The 18,381-nt window shown below is 41.4% G+C and overlaps 1 protein-coding gene across 1 annotated transcript in view; it reads left to right on the plus strand.

Moving 5' to 3' along the window:
- Window positions 1-18,381, plus strand: part of LOC135559576 (NACHT, LRR and PYD domains-containing protein 12-like) — a gene marked incomplete at its 3' end in the record, with an annotated part of 43,176 nt that overhangs the window by 12,073 nt on the left and 12,722 nt on the right. Inside the window, exons 8-14 of the mRNA XM_065016063.1 lie at window positions 184-357; window positions 2,952-3,125; window positions 10,891-11,064; window positions 13,779-13,952; window positions 15,482-15,655; window positions 15,900-15,946; window positions 16,346-16,600. Of these exons, the coding sequence (XP_064872135.1) occupies window positions 184-357; window positions 2,952-3,125; window positions 10,891-11,064; window positions 13,779-13,952; window positions 15,482-15,655; window positions 15,900-15,946; window positions 16,346-16,600 (1,172 nt within the window). The remainder of the gene's footprint in view (window positions 1-183; window positions 358-2,951; window positions 3,126-10,890; window positions 11,065-13,778; window positions 13,953-15,481; window positions 15,656-15,899; window positions 15,947-16,345; window positions 16,601-18,381) is intronic.

Genomic DNA, 18,381 nt, shown 5'->3' on the forward strand with positions numbered 1-18,381 from the left:
AGCACATTGAATAAATGCATTGATTTTCACATTAGTATAGCATTATGACCATACAATTCAAGGAGACGGAAGATGAATCTATATGTTGTTTGAGAGAATAAACCAAATGCATCTACCATTGTCCTTCTACACTAATCGTTAAATTAACAGTGTGTTTGTGAAGTCATGATGATCTCTTTGCAGGTTGTCAGGCTGTGGAGTCACAGAGGAAGGCTGTGCTTCTCTGGTCTCAGCTCTGAAGTCAAACCCCTCACCCCTGAGAGAGCTGGATCTGAGTAACAATGACCTGAAGGATTCAGGAGTGGAGCTGCTCTCTGCTGGACTGGGGAATCCCCACTGTAAACTGGAGACTCTGAAGTCAGTATTCATGTAGTTGGTCAACAAGTGATAACTGTTCACCAGATCCACATGTGTTTACCAGGCACTCATAGTCCACACCATGTGTGTTTGGACAGTGAGGTTTATAGTTTAAATTTGGTTGTGTTTTAGATTATATTTTTCCTAATAGAAACTAAATGGTGAATAATGTCCTGTCATTTTGGAGTCACTTCACTTGTATTGTCAGTAAGAATAGAAGATGTTTCTGAACACTTATACATTCATGTGGATGCTACTATGATTATGAATAATCAGGAATGATGATGAATGAGAAAGTTACAGAGGTACACACATCATGGTAATGGTGAGAGGTTAGCATGTTTTGTTGTAGCCTCTGTTATTGGTAATGGTGAGAGGTTAGCATGTTTTGTTGTAGTCTCTGTTATTGGTAATGGTGAGAGGTTAGCATGTTTTGTTGTAGCCTCTGTTATTGGTAATGGTGAGAGGTTAGTATGTTTTGTTGTAGCCTCTGTTATTGGTAATGGTGAGAGGTTAGCATGTTTTGTTGTAGCCTCTGTTATTGGTAATGGTGAGAGGTTAGTATGTTTTGTTGTAGTCTCTGTTATTGGTAATGGTGAGAGGTTAGTATGTTTTGTTGTAACCTCTGTTATTGGTAATGGTGAGAGGTTAGTATGTTTTGTTGTAGTCTCTGTTATTGGTAATGGTGAGAGGTTAGCATGTTTTGTTGTAGTCTCTGTTATTGGTAATGGTGAGAGGCTAGTATGTTTTGTTGTCTCTGTTATTGGTAATGGTGAGAGGTTAGCATGTTTTGTTGTCTCTGTTATTGGTAATGGTGAGAGGTTAGCATGTTTTGTTGTAGTCTCTGTTATTGGTAGTGGTGAGAGGTTACCATGTTTTGTTGTAGTCTCTGTTATTGGTAGTGGTGAGAGGTTAGCATGTTTTGTTGTAGCCTCTGTTATTGGTAGTGGTGAGAGGTTAGCATGTTTTGTTGTAGCCTCTGTTATTGGTAATGGTGAGAGGTTAGCATGTTTTGTTGTAGTCTCTGTTCTTGGTAATGGTGAGAGATTAGTATGTTTTGTTGTAGCCTCTGTTATTGGTAATGGTGAGAGGTTAGTATGTTTTGTTGTAACCTCTGTTATTGGTAATGGTGAGAGGTTAGTATGTTTTGTTGTAGTCTCTGTTATTGGTAATGGTGAGAGGTTAGCATGTTTTGTTGTAGTCTCTGTTATTGGTAATGGTGAGAGGCTAGTATGTTTTGTTGTCTCTGTTATTGGTAATGATGAGAGGTTAGCATGTTTTGTTGTCTCTGTTATTGGTAATGGTGAGAGGTTACCATGTTTTGTTGTAGTCTCTGTTATTGGTAGTGGTGAGAGGTTACCATGTTTTGTTGTAGTCTCTGTTATTGGTAGTGGTGAGAGGTTAGCATGTTTTGTTGTAGTCTCTGTTATTGGTAGTGGTGAGAGGTTAGCATGTTTTGTTGTAGCCTCTGTTATTGGTAATGGTGAGAGGTTAGCAAGTTTTGTTGTAGCCTCTGTTATTGGTAATGGTGAGAGGTTAGCATGTTTTGTTGTAGCCTCTGTTATTGGTAATGGTGAGAGGTTAGCATGTTTTGTTGTAGCCTCTGTTATTGGTAATGGTGAGAGGTTAGCATGCTTTGTTGTAGCCTCTGTAACTTTCTCACTCATTATTATTCATGATTCTTTCATGATTTTTCTTAATCATGACATCATCAGGATTAATTTATTATTGTTTAGAAACATGTTATCTACTCTCTTAGACAGAAAAGTTACTCCACTCATCATCCACCATTTTATTATTGGGCAAAACACAACCAAAACAATCTGCAAATGCAACCAACGAGTTTACGACCAAATACTAAACTTTTGACTACTTTAATACACTATAAGTGAATTGGTCAGAATACTTAAGACTTCTTCTAATGGGGTGACTGGAAACATAAATTGTTTTCATTTTTAATAGTGAAACAGATATGTATTAAAATACCCTCAAATTAAAGGTGACATTATATACTGTCACCTCATATGAAATATTTGATCTCAAATCCAAAATGTTGGAGTATAGAGCCACATTTAAAATGTTAGCTTCACTGTCAAAATAGATATGGTGTGGACTGTATACTCAATAAAATCTAAATCTGATACCTCACTGTCTAAATAGATATGGTGTGGACTGTATACTCAATACAATCTAAATCTGATACCTCACTGTCTAAATAGATATGGTGTGGACTGTCAATACAATCTAAATCTGATACCTCACTAAATAGATATGGTGTGGAATCTAAATCTGATACCTCACTGTCTAAATAGATATGGTGTGGACTGTATACTCAATACAATCTAAATCTGATACCTCACTGTCTGTCTTCTGACTGATACTGCTTTTTAAACTGGTCTGGTCAGTCTACTATAATATTTGTACTATACATGTTTCTATCCTCAGGTAATGATTTGATCATTTGTCATTTTTAATGATGATACATTAATTTACGAATAGATATGGAAGGTTCCATATGTTGAAAAAATATACTGCCACTATTTTCACCACCAGAGAATAGCAGTGTGATTTTAATATGATTAGACTCTTTGCAGGCTGTCAGGCTGTCTGGTCACAGAGGAAGGCTGTGCTTCTCTGGTCTCAGCTCTGGAGTCAAACCCCTCACACCTGAGAGAGCTGGATCTGAGTAACAATGACCTGAAGGATTCAGGAGTGAAGCTGCTCTCTGCTGGACTGGGGAATCCCCACTGTAAACTGGAGACTCTGAGGTCAGTATTCCTGTAGTTGGTCAACAAGTGATAACTGTTCACCAGATCCACATGTGTTTACCAGACACACATAGTCCACACCATATGTGTTTGGACAGTGAAGCGTACAGTTTTAAATGTGGTGCTCTGCTCCAGCATTTTGGATTTGAGATATAATGTTTCTCATTAAGTGACAGTACAGAATGTCACCTTTTATTTAAAGGTATTTTCATAGATATATATTTTACTGTTTATAAATGAAAACACTTTATGTATCTAGTTCTCCCATTTGAAAAAGTCATAATATTTTGGATAAATTATTTTTGTCATACATTTAGTATTTGGTCCCATATTCCATGCCTGCAGTGATTACATCAAGCTTGTGATTCTACTAACTTGTTGAATGTATTTCCAGTTTGTCTTGGTTGTGTTTTAGATGTTTTCCTAATAGAAACTGAATGGTGAATAATGTCCTGTCATTTTGGAGTCACTTCACTTGTATTGTCAGTAAGAATAGAAGATGTTTCTGAACACTTCTAAATTCATGTGGATGCTACTAAGATTATGAATAATCAGGAATGAATCATTAATTAAAAAAAAATATATATTTCACCTTTATTTAACCAGGTAGGCAAGTTGAGAACAAGTTCTCATTTACAATTGCGACCTGGCCAAGATAAAGCAAAGCAGTTCGACAGATACAACAACACAGAGTTACACATGGAGTAAAACAAACATACAGTCAATAATACAGTAGAAACAAGTCTATATACGATGTGAGCAAATGAGGTGAGAAGGGAGGTAAAGGCAAAAAAAAAGGCCATGGTGGCAAAGTAAATACAATATAGCAAGTAAAACACTGGAATGGTAGATTTGCAATGGTAGAATGTGCAAAGTAGAAATAAAAATAATGGGGTGCAAAGGAGCAAAATAAATAAATTAATTAAATACAGTTGGGAAAGAGGTAGTTGTTTGTCTTCAATTATAGGTGGGATATGTACAGGTGCAGTAATCTGTGAGCTGCTCTGACAGTTGGTGCTTAAAGCTAGTGAGGAGATAAGTGTTTCCAGTTTCAGAGATTTTTGTAGTTCGTTCCAGTCATTGGCAGCAGAGAACTGGAAGGAGAGGCGGCCAAAGAAAGAATTGGTTTTGGGGGTGACTAGAGAGATATACCTGCTGGAGCGTGTGCTACAGGTGGGAGATGCTATGGTGACCAGCGAGCTGAGATAAGGGGGGACTTTACCTAGCAGGGTCTTGTAGATGACATGGAGCCAGTGGGTTTGGCGACGAGTATGAAGCGAGGGCCAGCCAACGAGAGTGTACAGGTCGCAATGGTGGGTAGTATATGGGGCATTGGTGACAAAACGGATTGCACTATGATAGACTGCATCCGATTTGCTGAGTAGAGTGTTGGAGGCTATTTTGTAAATGACAGTGGGTAGGCTAGTCAGTTTTACAAGGGTATGTTTGGCAGCATGAGTGAAGGATGCTTTGTTGCGAAATAGGAACCCAATTCTAGATTTAAATTTGGATTGGAGATGTTTGATGTGAGTCTGGACGGAGAGTTTACAGTCTAACCAGACACCTAAGTATTTGTAGTTGTCCACGTATTCTAAGTCAGAGCCGTCCAGAGTAGTGATGTTGGACAGGCGGGCAGGTGCAGGTAGCGATCGGTTGAAGTTAATCGGTGAATGATGATGAATGACAAAGTTACAGAGGTACAAACATCATACCCCACCCGTTAATGGTGAGAGGTTAGTATGTTTTGTTGTAGTCTCTGTTATTGGTAATGCTGAGAGGTTAGCATGTTTTGTTGTATCCTCTGTTATTGGTAATGTTGAGAGGTTAGCATGTTTTGTTGTAGCCTCTGTTATTGGTAATGGTGAGAGGTTAGCATGTTTTGTTGTAGCCTCTGTTATTGGTAATGGTGAGAGGTTAGCATGTTTTGTTGTAGTCTCTGTTATTGGTAATGGTGAGAGGTTAGCATGTTTTGTTGTAGCCTCTGTTATTGGTAATGGTGAGAGGTTAGCATGTTTTGTTGTAGCCTATGTTATTGGTAATGGTGAGAGGTTAACATGTTTTGTTGTAGCCTCTGTTATTGGTAATGGTGAGAGGTTAGCATGTTTTGTTGTAGCCTCTGTTATTGGTAATGGTGAGAGGTTAGTATGTTTTGTTGTAGTCTCTGTTATTGGTAATGGTGAGAGGTTAGCATGTTTTGTTGTAGCCTCTGTTATTGGTAATGGTGAGAGGTTAGCATGTTTTGTTGTAGTCTCTGTTATTGGTAATGGTGAGAGGTTAGCATGTTTTGTTGTAGCCTCTGTTATTGGTAATGGTGAGAGGTTAGCATGTTTTGTTGTAGCCTCTGTTATTGGTAATGGTGAGGTTAGCATGTTTTTTTGTAGCCTCTGTTATTGGTAATGGTGAGAGTTTAGCATGTTTTGTTGTAGATTCTGTTATTGGTAATGGTGAGAGGTTAGCATGTTTTGTTGTAGCCTCTGTTATTGGTAATGGTGAGAGGTTAGTATGTTTTGTTGTAGTCTCTGTTATTGGTAATGGTGAGAGGTTAGCATGTTTTGTTGTAGCCTCTGTTATTGGTAATGGTGAGAGGTTAGCATGTTTTGTTGTAGTCTCTGTTATTGGTAATGGTGAGAGGTTAGCATGTTTTGTTGTAGCCTCTGTTATTGGTAATGGTGAGAGGTTAACATGTTTTGTTGTAGCCTCTGTTATTGGTAATGGTGAGGTTAGCATGTTTTGTTGTAGCCTCTGTTATTGGTAATGGTGAGGTTAGCATGTTTTGTTTGTTTTATTCTCTGTTATTGGTAATGGTGAGAGGTTAGCATGGTTTGTTGTAGCCTTTGTTATTGGTAATGGTGAGAGGTCAGCATGTTTTGTTGTAGCCTCTGTTATTGGTAATGGTGAGAGGTTAGCATGTTTTGTTGTAGTCTCTGTTATTGGTAATGGTGACAGGTTAGCATGTTTTGTTGTAGCCTCTGTTATTGGTAATGGTGATGTTGTACCATCTGTAACTGTCACACTCACACTCATCATGTCATCATCAGGATTAGTTTAGTAGTGCTTAGAAAGATGTTATCTACTCAGACAGAAAATTACTCTAGTCATGAATCACAATTGTTTTAATGATCAAAAATAACCCAAAACAACCAAAACAAACTGTAAATGCAACAAACGAGTTTGTCACGACTTCCGACGAGGTCGGTCCCTCTCCTTGTTCGGGCGGCGTTCGGTGGTCGACGTCACCGGTCTTCTAGCCATCTCAGATCCACTTTCATTTTCCATTTGTTTTGTCTTTGTTTTACACAGCTGGTTTCATTTCCCCAATTACATGTTCATTATTTAACCCTCTTTTTCCCCTTTGTTTTCTGTCTGTTCGGTCTGTTATTGTGGGCTCGGTATTACGACATGTTAGTAGAATATTTGAGAAAAGTTACTTGTGTTACTCATCTCTGCTGTCCTGCACCTGACTCCTCTGCACCAGCCTCACCCAGACCATTACAGAGTTTCAGTCACAAGCTGGATGAAGTCATTGCGTTCAAGGAATATCGGACCAAATACTCAATTTTTGACTATTTTAATACACTGAAAGTTAATTGGTCAGAATACTTGTGACTTCTTCAAATGGGGGGACTAGATCCATAAAGTGCTTTATTTTTCTAAATGGTGAAACAGATATGTATTAAAATATCCTCAAATAAAAGGTGACATTATATACTGTCACCTCATATGAAACATTTAATCTGAAATCCAAAATGTTGGAGTATAGAGACACATTTAAAATGTTAGCTTCACTGTTAAAATAGATATGGTGTGGACTGTATACTCAGTACAGTTTTTTGTTTTTTTACGTGTTTTTACGTGTTATTTCTTACATTAGTACCCCAGGTCATCTTAGGTTTCATTACATACAGTCGAGAAGAACTACTGAATATAAGATCAGCGTCAACTCACCATCAGTACGACCAAGAATATGTTTTCCGCGACGCGGATCCTGTGTTCTGCCTTACAAACAGGCCAACGGAATTGATTCCAGGCAGCGACCACAAAAAACGACTTCGTAAAAGAGGGAAACGTAGCGGTCTTCTGGTCAGACTCCGGACACGGGCACATCGTGCACCACTCCCTAGCATTCTTCTTGCCAATGTCCAGTCTCTTGACAACAAGGTTGATGAAATCCGAGCAAGGGTAGCATTCCAGAGGGACATCAGAGACTGTAACGTTCTCTGCTTCACGGAAACATGGCTCACTGGAAAGACGCTATCCGGGGCGGTGCAGCCAACGGGTTTCTCCACGCATCGCGCCGACAGAAACAAACATCTTTCTTGTAAGAAGAGTGGCGGGGGCGTATGCCTCATGACTAACGAGACATGGTGTGATGAAGGAAACATACAGGAATTCAAATCCTTCTGTTCACCTGATTTAGAATTCCTCACAATCAAATGTAGACCGCATTATCTACCAAGAGAATTCTCTTCGATTATAATCACAGCCGTATATATCCCCCCCCAAGCAGACACATCGATGGCTCTGAACGAACATTATTTAACTCTTTGCAAACTGGAAACCATTTATCCGGAGGCTGCATTCATTGTAGCTGGGGATTTTAACAAAGCTAATCTAAAAACAAGACTCCCTAAATTTTATCAGCATATTGATTGCGCAACCAGGGGTGGTAAAACCCTGGATCATTGTTACTCTAACTTCCGAGACGCATATAAGGTCCTGCCCCGCCCCCCTTTCGGAAAAGCTGACCACGACTACATTTTGTTGATCCCTGCCTACAGACAGAAACTTAAACAAGAGGCTCCCACGCTGAGGTCTGTCCAACGCTGGTCCGATCAAGCTGACTCCACACTCCAAGACTGCTTCCATCACGTGGACTGGGACATGTTTCGTATTGCGTCAGATAACAATATTGACGAATACGCTGATTCGGTGTGCGAGTTCATTAGAACGTGCGTTGAAGATGTCGTTCCCATAGCAACGATAAAAACATTCCCTAACCAGAAACCGTGGATTGATGGCAGCATTCGCGTGAAACTGAAAGCGCGAACCACTGCTTTTAATCAGGGCAAGGTGTCTGGTAACATGACCGAATACAAGCAGTGCAGCTATTCCCTCCGCAAGGCTATCAAACAAGCTAAGCGTCAGTACAGAGACAAAGTAGAATCTCAATTCAACGGCTCAGACACAAGAGGCATGTGGCAGGGTCTACAGTCAATCACGGACTACAAGAAGAAACCCAGCCCAGTCACGGACCAGGATGTCTTGCTCCCAGGCAGACTAAATAACTTTTTTGCCCGCTTTGAGGACAATACAGTGCCACTGACACGGCCTGCAACGAAAACATGCGGTCTCTCCTTCACTGCAGCCGAGGTGAGTAAGACATTTAAACGTGTTAACCCTCGCAAGGCTGCAGGCCCAGACAGCATCCCCAGCCGCGCCCTCAGAGCATGCGCAGACCAACTGGCCGTTGTGTTTACGGACATATTCAATCAATCCCTATACCAGTCTGCTGTTCCCACATGCTTCAAGAGGGCCACCATTGTTCCTGTTCCCAAGAAAGCTAAGGTAACTGAGCTAAACGACTACCGCCCCGTAGCACTCACTTCCGTCATCATGAAGTGCTTTGAGAGACTAGTCAAGGACCATATCACCTCCACCCTACCTGACACCCTAGACCCACTCCAATTTGCTTACCGCCCAAATAGGTCCACAGACGATGCAATCTCAACCACACTGCACACTGCCCTAACCCATCTGGACAAGAGGAATACCTATGTGAGAATGCTGTTCATCGACTACAGCTCGGCATTCAACACCATAGTACCCTCCAAGCTCGTCATCAAGCTCGAGACCCTGGGTCTCGACCCCGCCCTGTGCAACTGGGTACTGGACTTCCTGACGGGCCGCCCCAGGTGGTGAGGGTAGGCAACAACATCTCCTCCCCGCTGATCCTCAACACGGGGCCCCACAAGGGTGCGTTCTGAGCCCTCTCCTGTACTCCCTGTTCACCCACGACTGCGTGGCCACGCACGCCTCCAACTCAATCATCAAGTTTGCGGATGACACAACAGTGGTATACTTGATTACCAACAACGACGAGACGGCCTACAGGGAGGAGGTGAGGGCCCTCGGAGTGTGGTGTCAGGAAAATAACCTCACACTCAACGTCAACAAAACTAAGGAGATGATTGTGGACTTCAGGAAACAGCAGAGGGAACACCCCCCTATCCACATCGATGGAACAGTAGTGGAGAGGGTAGCAAGTTTTAAGTTCCTCGGCATACACATCACAGACAAACTGAATTGGTCCACTCACACTGACAGCGTCGTGAAGAAGGCGCAGCAGCGCCTCTTCAACCTCAGGAGGCTGAAGAAATTCGGCTTGTCACCAAAAGCACTCACAAACTTCTACAGATGCACAATTGAGAGCATCCTGGCGGGCTGTATCACCGCCTGGTACGTCAACTGCTCCGCCCTCAACCGTAAGGCTCTCCAGAGGGTAGTGAGGTCTGCACAACGCATCACCGGGGGCAAACTACCTGCCCTCCAGGACACCTACACCGCCCGATGTTACAGGAAGGCCATAAAGATCATCAAGGACATCAACCACCCGAGCCACTGCCTGTTCACCCCGCTATCATCCAGAAGGCGAGGTCAGTACAGGTGCATCAAAGCTGGGACCGAGAGACTGAAAAACAGCTTCTATCTCAAGGCCATCAGACTGTTAAACAGCCACCACTAACATTGAGTGGCTGCTGCCAACACACTGACATTGACGCTGACCCAACTCCAGCCACTTTAATAATGGGAATTGATGGGAAATGATGTAAATATATCACTAGCCACTTTAAACAATGCTACCTTATATAATGTTACTTACCCTACATTATTCATCTCATATGCATAAGTATATACTGTACTCTATATCATCGACTGCATCCTTATGTAATACATGTATCACTAGCCACTTTAACTATGCCACTTTGTTTACTTTGTCTACATACTCATCTCATATGTATATACTCTACTCGATACCATCTACTGTATGCTGCCCTGTACCATCACTCATTCATATATCCTTATGTACATATTCTTTATCCCCTTACACTGTGTATAAGACAGTAGTTTTGGAATTGTTAGTTAGATTACTTGTTGGTTATTACTGCATTGTCGGAACTAGAAGCACAAGCATTTCACTACACTCCCATTAACATCTGCTAACCATGTGTATGTGACAAATAAAATTTGATTTGATTTGATATGAATCTAAATCTGATACCTCACTGTCTAAATAGATATGGTGTGGACTGTATACTCAATACAATCTAAATCTGATACCTCACTGTCTAAATAGATATGGTGTGGACTGAATACTCAATACAATCTAAATCTGATACCTCACTGTCTAAATAGACATGATGTGGACTGTATACTCAATGCAATCTAAATCTGATTCCTCACTGTCTAAATAGATATGGTGTGGACTTTTATACTCAATACAATCTACATCTTATACCTCACTGTCTGTCTTTTGACTGATACTGCTTTTTAAACTGGTCTGGTCAGTCTACTCAAATATTTGTAATATGCATCTGTCTATCTACAAGCAATACTTGGAAAATGTGTCATTTCTAATAATGAAACATCCATTGATGAATAGATTTCAGGACACTGATATATCTGAACATAAAAAAAATATATACTCTCACTATTTTCACCACCAAAGAATGTCAGTGTGATTTTAACATGATTTGACTCTTTGCAGGCTGTCAGGCTGTCTAGTCACAGAGGAAGGCTGTGCTTCTCTGGTCTCAGCTCTGAGGTCAAACCCCTCACACCTGAGAGAGCTGGATCTGAGTAACAATGACCTGAAGGATTCAGGAGTGGAGCTGCTCTCTGCTGGACTGGGGAATCCCCACTGTAAACTGGAGACTCTGAGGTCAGTATTCCTGTAGTTGGTCAACAAGTGATAACTGTTCACCAGATCCACATGTGTTTACCAGACACACATACTCCACACCATGTGTTTGGACAGTGAAGATTACAGTTTTACATTTTGGTGCTCTGCTCCAGCATTTTGGATTTGAGCTAGAATGTTTCATATTAGGAGACAGTACAGAATGTCACCTTTTATTTGAGGGAATTCATACTCATATTTTACCGTTTAGATATGAATAGTGAATAATGATGAATAACAATGTTCTAGAGGCACAAATATCAGTATAAATTCTAATCTCCTCTGTTATTGGTAATGGTGAGAGGTTAGCATGTTTTGTTGTAGCCTCTGTTATTGGTAATGGTGAGAGGTTAGTATGTTTTGTTGTAGCCTCTGTTATTGGTAATGGTGAGAGGTTAGCATGTTTTGTTGTAGCCTCTGTTATTGGTAATGGTGAGAGGTTAGCATGTTTTGTTGTAGTCTCTGTTATTGGTAATGGTGAGAGGTTAGCATGTTTTGTTGTAGCCTCTGTAATTGGTAATGGTGAGAGGTTAGCATGTTTTGTTGTAGCCTCTGTAATTGGTAATGGTGAGAGGTTAGCATGTTTTGTTGTAGTCTCTGTTATTGGTAATGGTGAGAGGTTAGCATGTTTTGTTGTAGCCTCTGTTATTGGTAATGGTGAGAGGTTAGCATGTTTTGTTGTAGCCTCTGTTATTGGTAATGGTGAGAGGTTAGTATGTTTTGTTGTAGTCTCTGTTATTGGTAATGGTGAGAGGTTAGCATGTTTTGTTGTAGTCTCTGTTATTGGTAATGGTGAGAGGTTAGCATGTTTTGTTGTAGCCTCTGTTATTGGTAATGGTGAGAGGTTAGCATGTTTTGTTGTAGCCTCTGTTATTGGTAATGGTGAGAGGTTAGTATGTTTTGTTGTAATCTCTGTTATTGGTAATGGTGAGAGGTTAACATGTTTTGTTGTAATCTCTGTTATTGGTAATGGTGAGAGGTTATGTTTTGTTGCATGTAATGGTGAGAGGTTACCATGTTTTGTTGTAGTCTCTGTTATTGGTAATGGTGACAGGTTAGCATGTTTTGTTGTAATCTCTGTTATTGGTAATGGTGATGTTGTACCATCTGTAACTGTCACACTCATTATTATTCATGATTCAGTCATGATTTGTATTAATCATGTCATCATCAGGATTAGTTTAGTAGTGCTTAGAAAGATGTTATCTACTCAGACAGAAAATTACTCTAGTCATGAATCACAATTGTTTTAATGAACAAAAATAACCCAAAACAACCAAAACAAACTGTAAATGCAACAAACGAGTTTGTCACGACTTCCGAAGAGGTCGGTCCCTCTCTTTGTTCGGGCGGCGTTCGGTGGTCGGCGTCACCGGTCTTCTAGCCATCTCAGATCCACTTTTATTTCCCATTTGTTTTGTCTTTGTTTTACACAGCTGGTTTCATTTCCCCAATTACATGTTCATTATTTAACCCTCTTTTTCCCCTTTGTTTTCTGTCTGTTCGGTCTGTTATTGTGGGCTCGGTATTACAACATGTTAGTAGAATATTTGAGTAAAGTTACTTGTGTTACTCATCTCTGCTGTCCTGCGCCTGACTCCTCTGCACCAGCTACACCCAGACCATTACAGAGACACATCTCTGCTGTCCTGCACCTGACTCCTCTGCACCAGCTTCACCCAGACCATTACAGAGACACATCTCTGCTGTCCTGCACCTGACTCCTCTGCACCAGCTTCACCCAGACCATTACAGAGACACATCTCTGCTGTCCTGACTCCTCTGCACCAGCCTCACCCAGACCATTACAGAGACACATCTCTGCTGTCCTGACTCCTCTGCACCAGCTTCACACAGACCATTACAGAGTTTCAGTCACAAGCTTGATGAAGTCATTGCGTTCAAGGAATATCGGACCAAATACTCAACTTTTGACTATTTTAATACACTGAAAGTTAATTGGTCAGAATACTTATGACTTCTTCAAATGGGGGACTAGATACATAAAGTGCTTTATTTTTCTAAATGGTGAAACAGATATGTATTAAAATACCCTCAAATTAAAGGTGACATTATATACTGTCACCTCATATGAAACATTTAATCTGAAATCCAAAATGTTGGAGTATAGAGACACATTTAAAATGTTAGCTTCAATGTTAAAATAGATATGGTGTGGACTGTATACTCAATACAATCTAAATCTGATACCTCACTGTCTAAATAGATATGGTGTGGACTGTATACTCAATACAATCTAAATCTGATACCTCACTGTCTAAATAGATATGGTGTGGACTGTTTACTCAATACAATCTACATCTGATACCTCACTGTCTAAATAGATATGGTGTGGACTGTATACTCAATACAATCTACATCTTATACCTCACTGTCTAAATAGATATGGTGTGGACTGTATACTCAATACAATCTAAATCTGATACCTCACTGTCTGTCTTTTGACTGATACTGCTTTTTAAACTGGTCTGGTCAGTCTACTCAAATATTTGTAATATGCATCTTTCTATCTACAAGCAATACTTGGAAAATGTGTCATTTCTAATAATGAAACATCCATTGATGAATAGATTTCAGGACACTGATATATCTGAACATAAAAAAAATATATACTCTCACTATTTTCACCACCAAAGAATGTCAGTGTGATTTTAACATGATTTGACTCTTTGCAGGCTGTCAGGCTGTCTAGTCACAGAGGAAGGCTGTGCTTCTCTGGTCTCAGCTCTGGAATCAAACCCCTCACACCTGAGAGAGTTGGATCTGAGTAACAATGACCTGAATGATTCAGGAGTGAAGCTGCTCTCTGCTGGACTGTGGAATCCCCACTGTAAACTGGAGACTCTGAGGTCAGTATTCCTGTAGTTGGTCAACAAGTGATAACTGTTCACCAGATCCACATGTGTTTACCAGACACACATAGTCCACACCATATGTGATTGGACAGTGAAGCTTACAGTTTTACATTTTGGTGCTCTGCTCCAGCATTTTGGATTTGAGCTAGAATGTTTCATATTAGGAGACAGTACAGAATGTCACCTTTTATTTGAGGGAATTCATACACATATTTTACGGTTTAGATATGAATAGTGAATAATGATGAATAACAATGTTCTAGAGGCACAAATATCAGTATAAATTCTAATCTCCTCTGTTATTGGGAATGGTGAGAGGTTAGCATGTTGTGTTGTAGCCTCTGTTATTGGGAATGGTGAGAGGTTAGCATGTTGTGTTGTAGCCTCTGTTATTGGTAATGGTGAGAGGTTAGTATGTTTTGTTGTAGTCTGTTATTGGTAATGGTGAGAGGTTAGCATGTTTTGTTGTAGCCTCTGTTATTGGTAATGGTGAGAGGTTAGTATGTTTTGTTGTAGTCTGTTATTGGTAATGGTGAGAGGTTAGCATGTTTTGTTGTAGTCTCTGTTATTGGTAATGGTGAGAGGTTAGCATGTTTTGTTGTAGTCTCTGTTATTGGTAATGGTGAGAGGTTAGCATGTTTTGTTGTAGCCTCTGTTATTGGTAATGGTGAGAGGTTAGCATGTTTTGTTGGAGCCTCTGTTATTGGTAATGGTGAGAGGTTAGTATGTTTTGTTGTAGTCTCTGTTATTGGTAATGGTGAGAGGTTAGCATGTTTTGTTGTAGCCTCTGTTATTGGTAATGGTGAGAGGTTAGCATGTTTTGTTGTAGCCTCTGTTATTGGTAATGGTGAGAGGTTAGTATGTTTTTTTGTAGCCTCTGTTATTGGTAATGGTGAGAGGTTAGCATGTTTTGTTGTAGTCTCTGTTATTGGTGATGGTGAGAGGTTAGCATGTTTTGTTGTAGTCTCTGTTATTGGTAATGGTGAGAGGTTAGTATGTTTTGTTGTAGCCTCTGTTATTGGTAATGGTGAGAGTTTAGCATGTTTTGTTGTAGTCTCTGTTATTGGTAATGGTGAGAGTTTAGCATGTTTTGTTGTAGTCTCTGTTATTGGTAATGGTGAGAGGTTAGCATGTTTTGTTGTAGTCTCTGTTATTGCTAATGGTGAGAGTTTAGCATGTTTTGTTGTAGCCTCTGTTATTGTTATTGGTGAGAGGTTAGCATGTTTTGTTGTAGCCTCTGTTATTGGTAAATTGCTAAATCTGATTCCTCACTGTCTGTCTTCTGACTGATACTACTTTTAAACTGGTCTGGTCAGTCTACTATAATATTTGTACTAAACATTTTTCTATCTGCAGGCAATACTTTGATAATTTGTCATTTCTAATAATGATACATTCATTTATGAATAGATATGGAAGGTTTCAGGACACTGATGTATCTGAATATGTTGAAAAAATATACTGCCACTATTTTCACCACCAAAGAATAGCAGTGTGATTTAATATGATTTGACTCTTTGCAGGCTGTCAGGCTGTCTAGTCACAGAGGATGGCTGTGCTTCTCTGGTCCCAGCTCTGAGGTCAAACCCCTCACACCTAAGAGAGCTGGACCTGAGCTACAATCACCCGGGAGACTCAGGGGTCAGACTGCTCTCTGCTGGACTGGAGGATCCACACTGCAGACTGGAGAAACTCAAGTATGTAGAGGGTTTATGTCAATGTTCATATCAGACATGTTGGACTTATCAGGCTGGTTAAGACAAACATTCTAACCACCACTTGGACAAAGTTATATGCTGACTGTGTGTGTGTGTGTGTGTGTGTGTGTGTGTGTGTGTGTGTGTGTGTGTGTGTGTGTGTGTGTGTGTGTGTGTGTGTGTGTGTGGTGTGAGTTCAGGTGTATCCCTCAATGACTGTCTGTTCTTCTGCTTACCGCTACAGTGTGGAACATGGTGGAGAGAACAGAATGAAACCTGGGCTTAGAAAATGTGAGTGTTGACTGCTGTGAAGAATATGACTAAGAATAAGTCTTAATTCAAGTTAAGTCAAAGACCACCATCATTACTGACTTGGTCATATTAAATATCAGCTGTAGTTCCACAGAAGCAGAAATCAGGGAGTGTGTGTGTGTGTGTGTGTGTGTGTGTGTGTGTGTGTGTGTGTGTGTGTGTGTGTGTGTGTGTGTGTGTGTGTGTAATTAATGTGAATAAGTGTGTTTTATATTACCATACAGTATAACATATGATCATTCAACAAGTCTCAAGTTACCTTAACTTCTCCTTTTGATACCTAGAAACATCTACATTAAATGAATTAGTGAAAAGTGAGTTAACATTCTAATGTGAATGATGATGATTTCTAATATTGTGTCTGGTTTCATCCATCAGATGTCTGTGATCTCACACTGGACCTAAACACAGTAAACAGACTCCTCTCTCTGTCTGAGGAGAACAGAAAGGTGACACGTAGGAGAGAGGAGCAGCCGTATCCTGATCACCCAGAGAGATTTGAGGGCTGTGGACAGGTGTTGTGTAGAGAGGGTCTGACTGGGCGCTGTTACTGGGAGGTAGAGGGAGTGGGAGAGGCTGTTATAGGAGTGACATATAAAGGAATCAGCAGGAGAGGAGGGGTTAATGATTGTGGTGAGGTTAAGGACTGTTGGCTTGGACACAATGACAAGTCCTGGGAGTCTGTTCTGCTCTGTCAACAGTTACATTGCCAGGCACAATAATAATCCCACTACCATAGACGTCCCTCCTCCAGCTCCCACAGAGTAGGAGTGTATCTGGACTGGCCAGCCGGCACTCTGTCCTTCTATAGAGCCTCCTCTGACACACTGACCCACCTGATCACATTCACCTCCACATTCACTGAGCCCCTCTATCCAGGGTTTAGGGTTTGTTCTGACTCCTCAGTGTCCCTAAAATAACATGACACACACACACACACACAATAATAACCTGTAAATAATACACACACTGGACTCACACACACACACACACACTGGATACACACACACACTGGACTGACACACACAGACACACACTGAATACACACACTGGACTCACACACACACACTGGACAAACACACACAAACACACTGGATACACACACACACTGGACTCACACACACACACACTGGATACACACACACACTGGACTCACACACACACACACACTGGACAAACACACACACACACACTGGACACACACACACACACACTGGACAAACACACAACACACACACTGGATACACACACACTGGATCCACACACACACTGGACTCACACACACACACACACACACTGGACACACACTGGACACACACACACACACTGGACAAACACACACACACACACACACACACACACACACACACACTGGACACACACACACTGGACACACACACACACACACACACACACACACACACTGGACACACACACACACTGGACACAACACACACACACACACTGGACACACACACACTGGACAAACACACACACACACTGGACACACACACACACACACACACACACTGGACACACACACACACACACACTGGACACACTGGACACACACACACACACACACTGACACACACACACACACACACTGGACACACACACACACACACACACTGGACACACACACAAACACTAGACACACACACACAGACTGGACACACACACACTGGACACAAACAGACTGGACACACACACACACACTGGACACACACACACACACACACAAACTGGACACACACACACACACTGGACACACACACACACTGGACACACACTGGACACACACACACACACACACACTGGACACACACTGGACACACACACACACACACTGGACACACACAGACTGGACACACACACACACACACTGGACACACACACAAACACTGACACTCACACACAGACTGGACAGACACACACACACAGGACACAAACAGACTGGACACTCACACACACAAACACTGGACACACACACACACACACACACACTGGACACACACACACAAACTGACTCACACACACACACACACTGGACAAACAACACACACACACACACTGGACACACAAACTGGACACACACACACACACACTGGACACAAACAGACTGGACACACACTGGACACACACACACACACACACTGGACACACACAGACTGGACACACACACACTGGACACACACACACACTGGACACACACACAAACACACACACACACACACACAGACTGGACACACACACACACTGGACACAAACAGACTGGACACACACACTGGACACACAAACTGTACACACACACACACACACACACTGGACACACACACACAGACTGGACACACACACACACTGGACACAGACTGGACACACACACACACACTGGACACACACACACACACACA

The sequence above is a fragment of the Oncorhynchus nerka genome, unplaced genomic scaffold (genome assembly GCF_034236695.1).
Source record: "Oncorhynchus nerka isolate Pitt River unplaced genomic scaffold, Oner_Uvic_2.0 unplaced_scaffold_1158, whole genome shotgun sequence".
NCBI lineage: Eukaryota > Metazoa > Chordata > Actinopteri > Salmoniformes > Salmonidae > Oncorhynchus > Oncorhynchus nerka.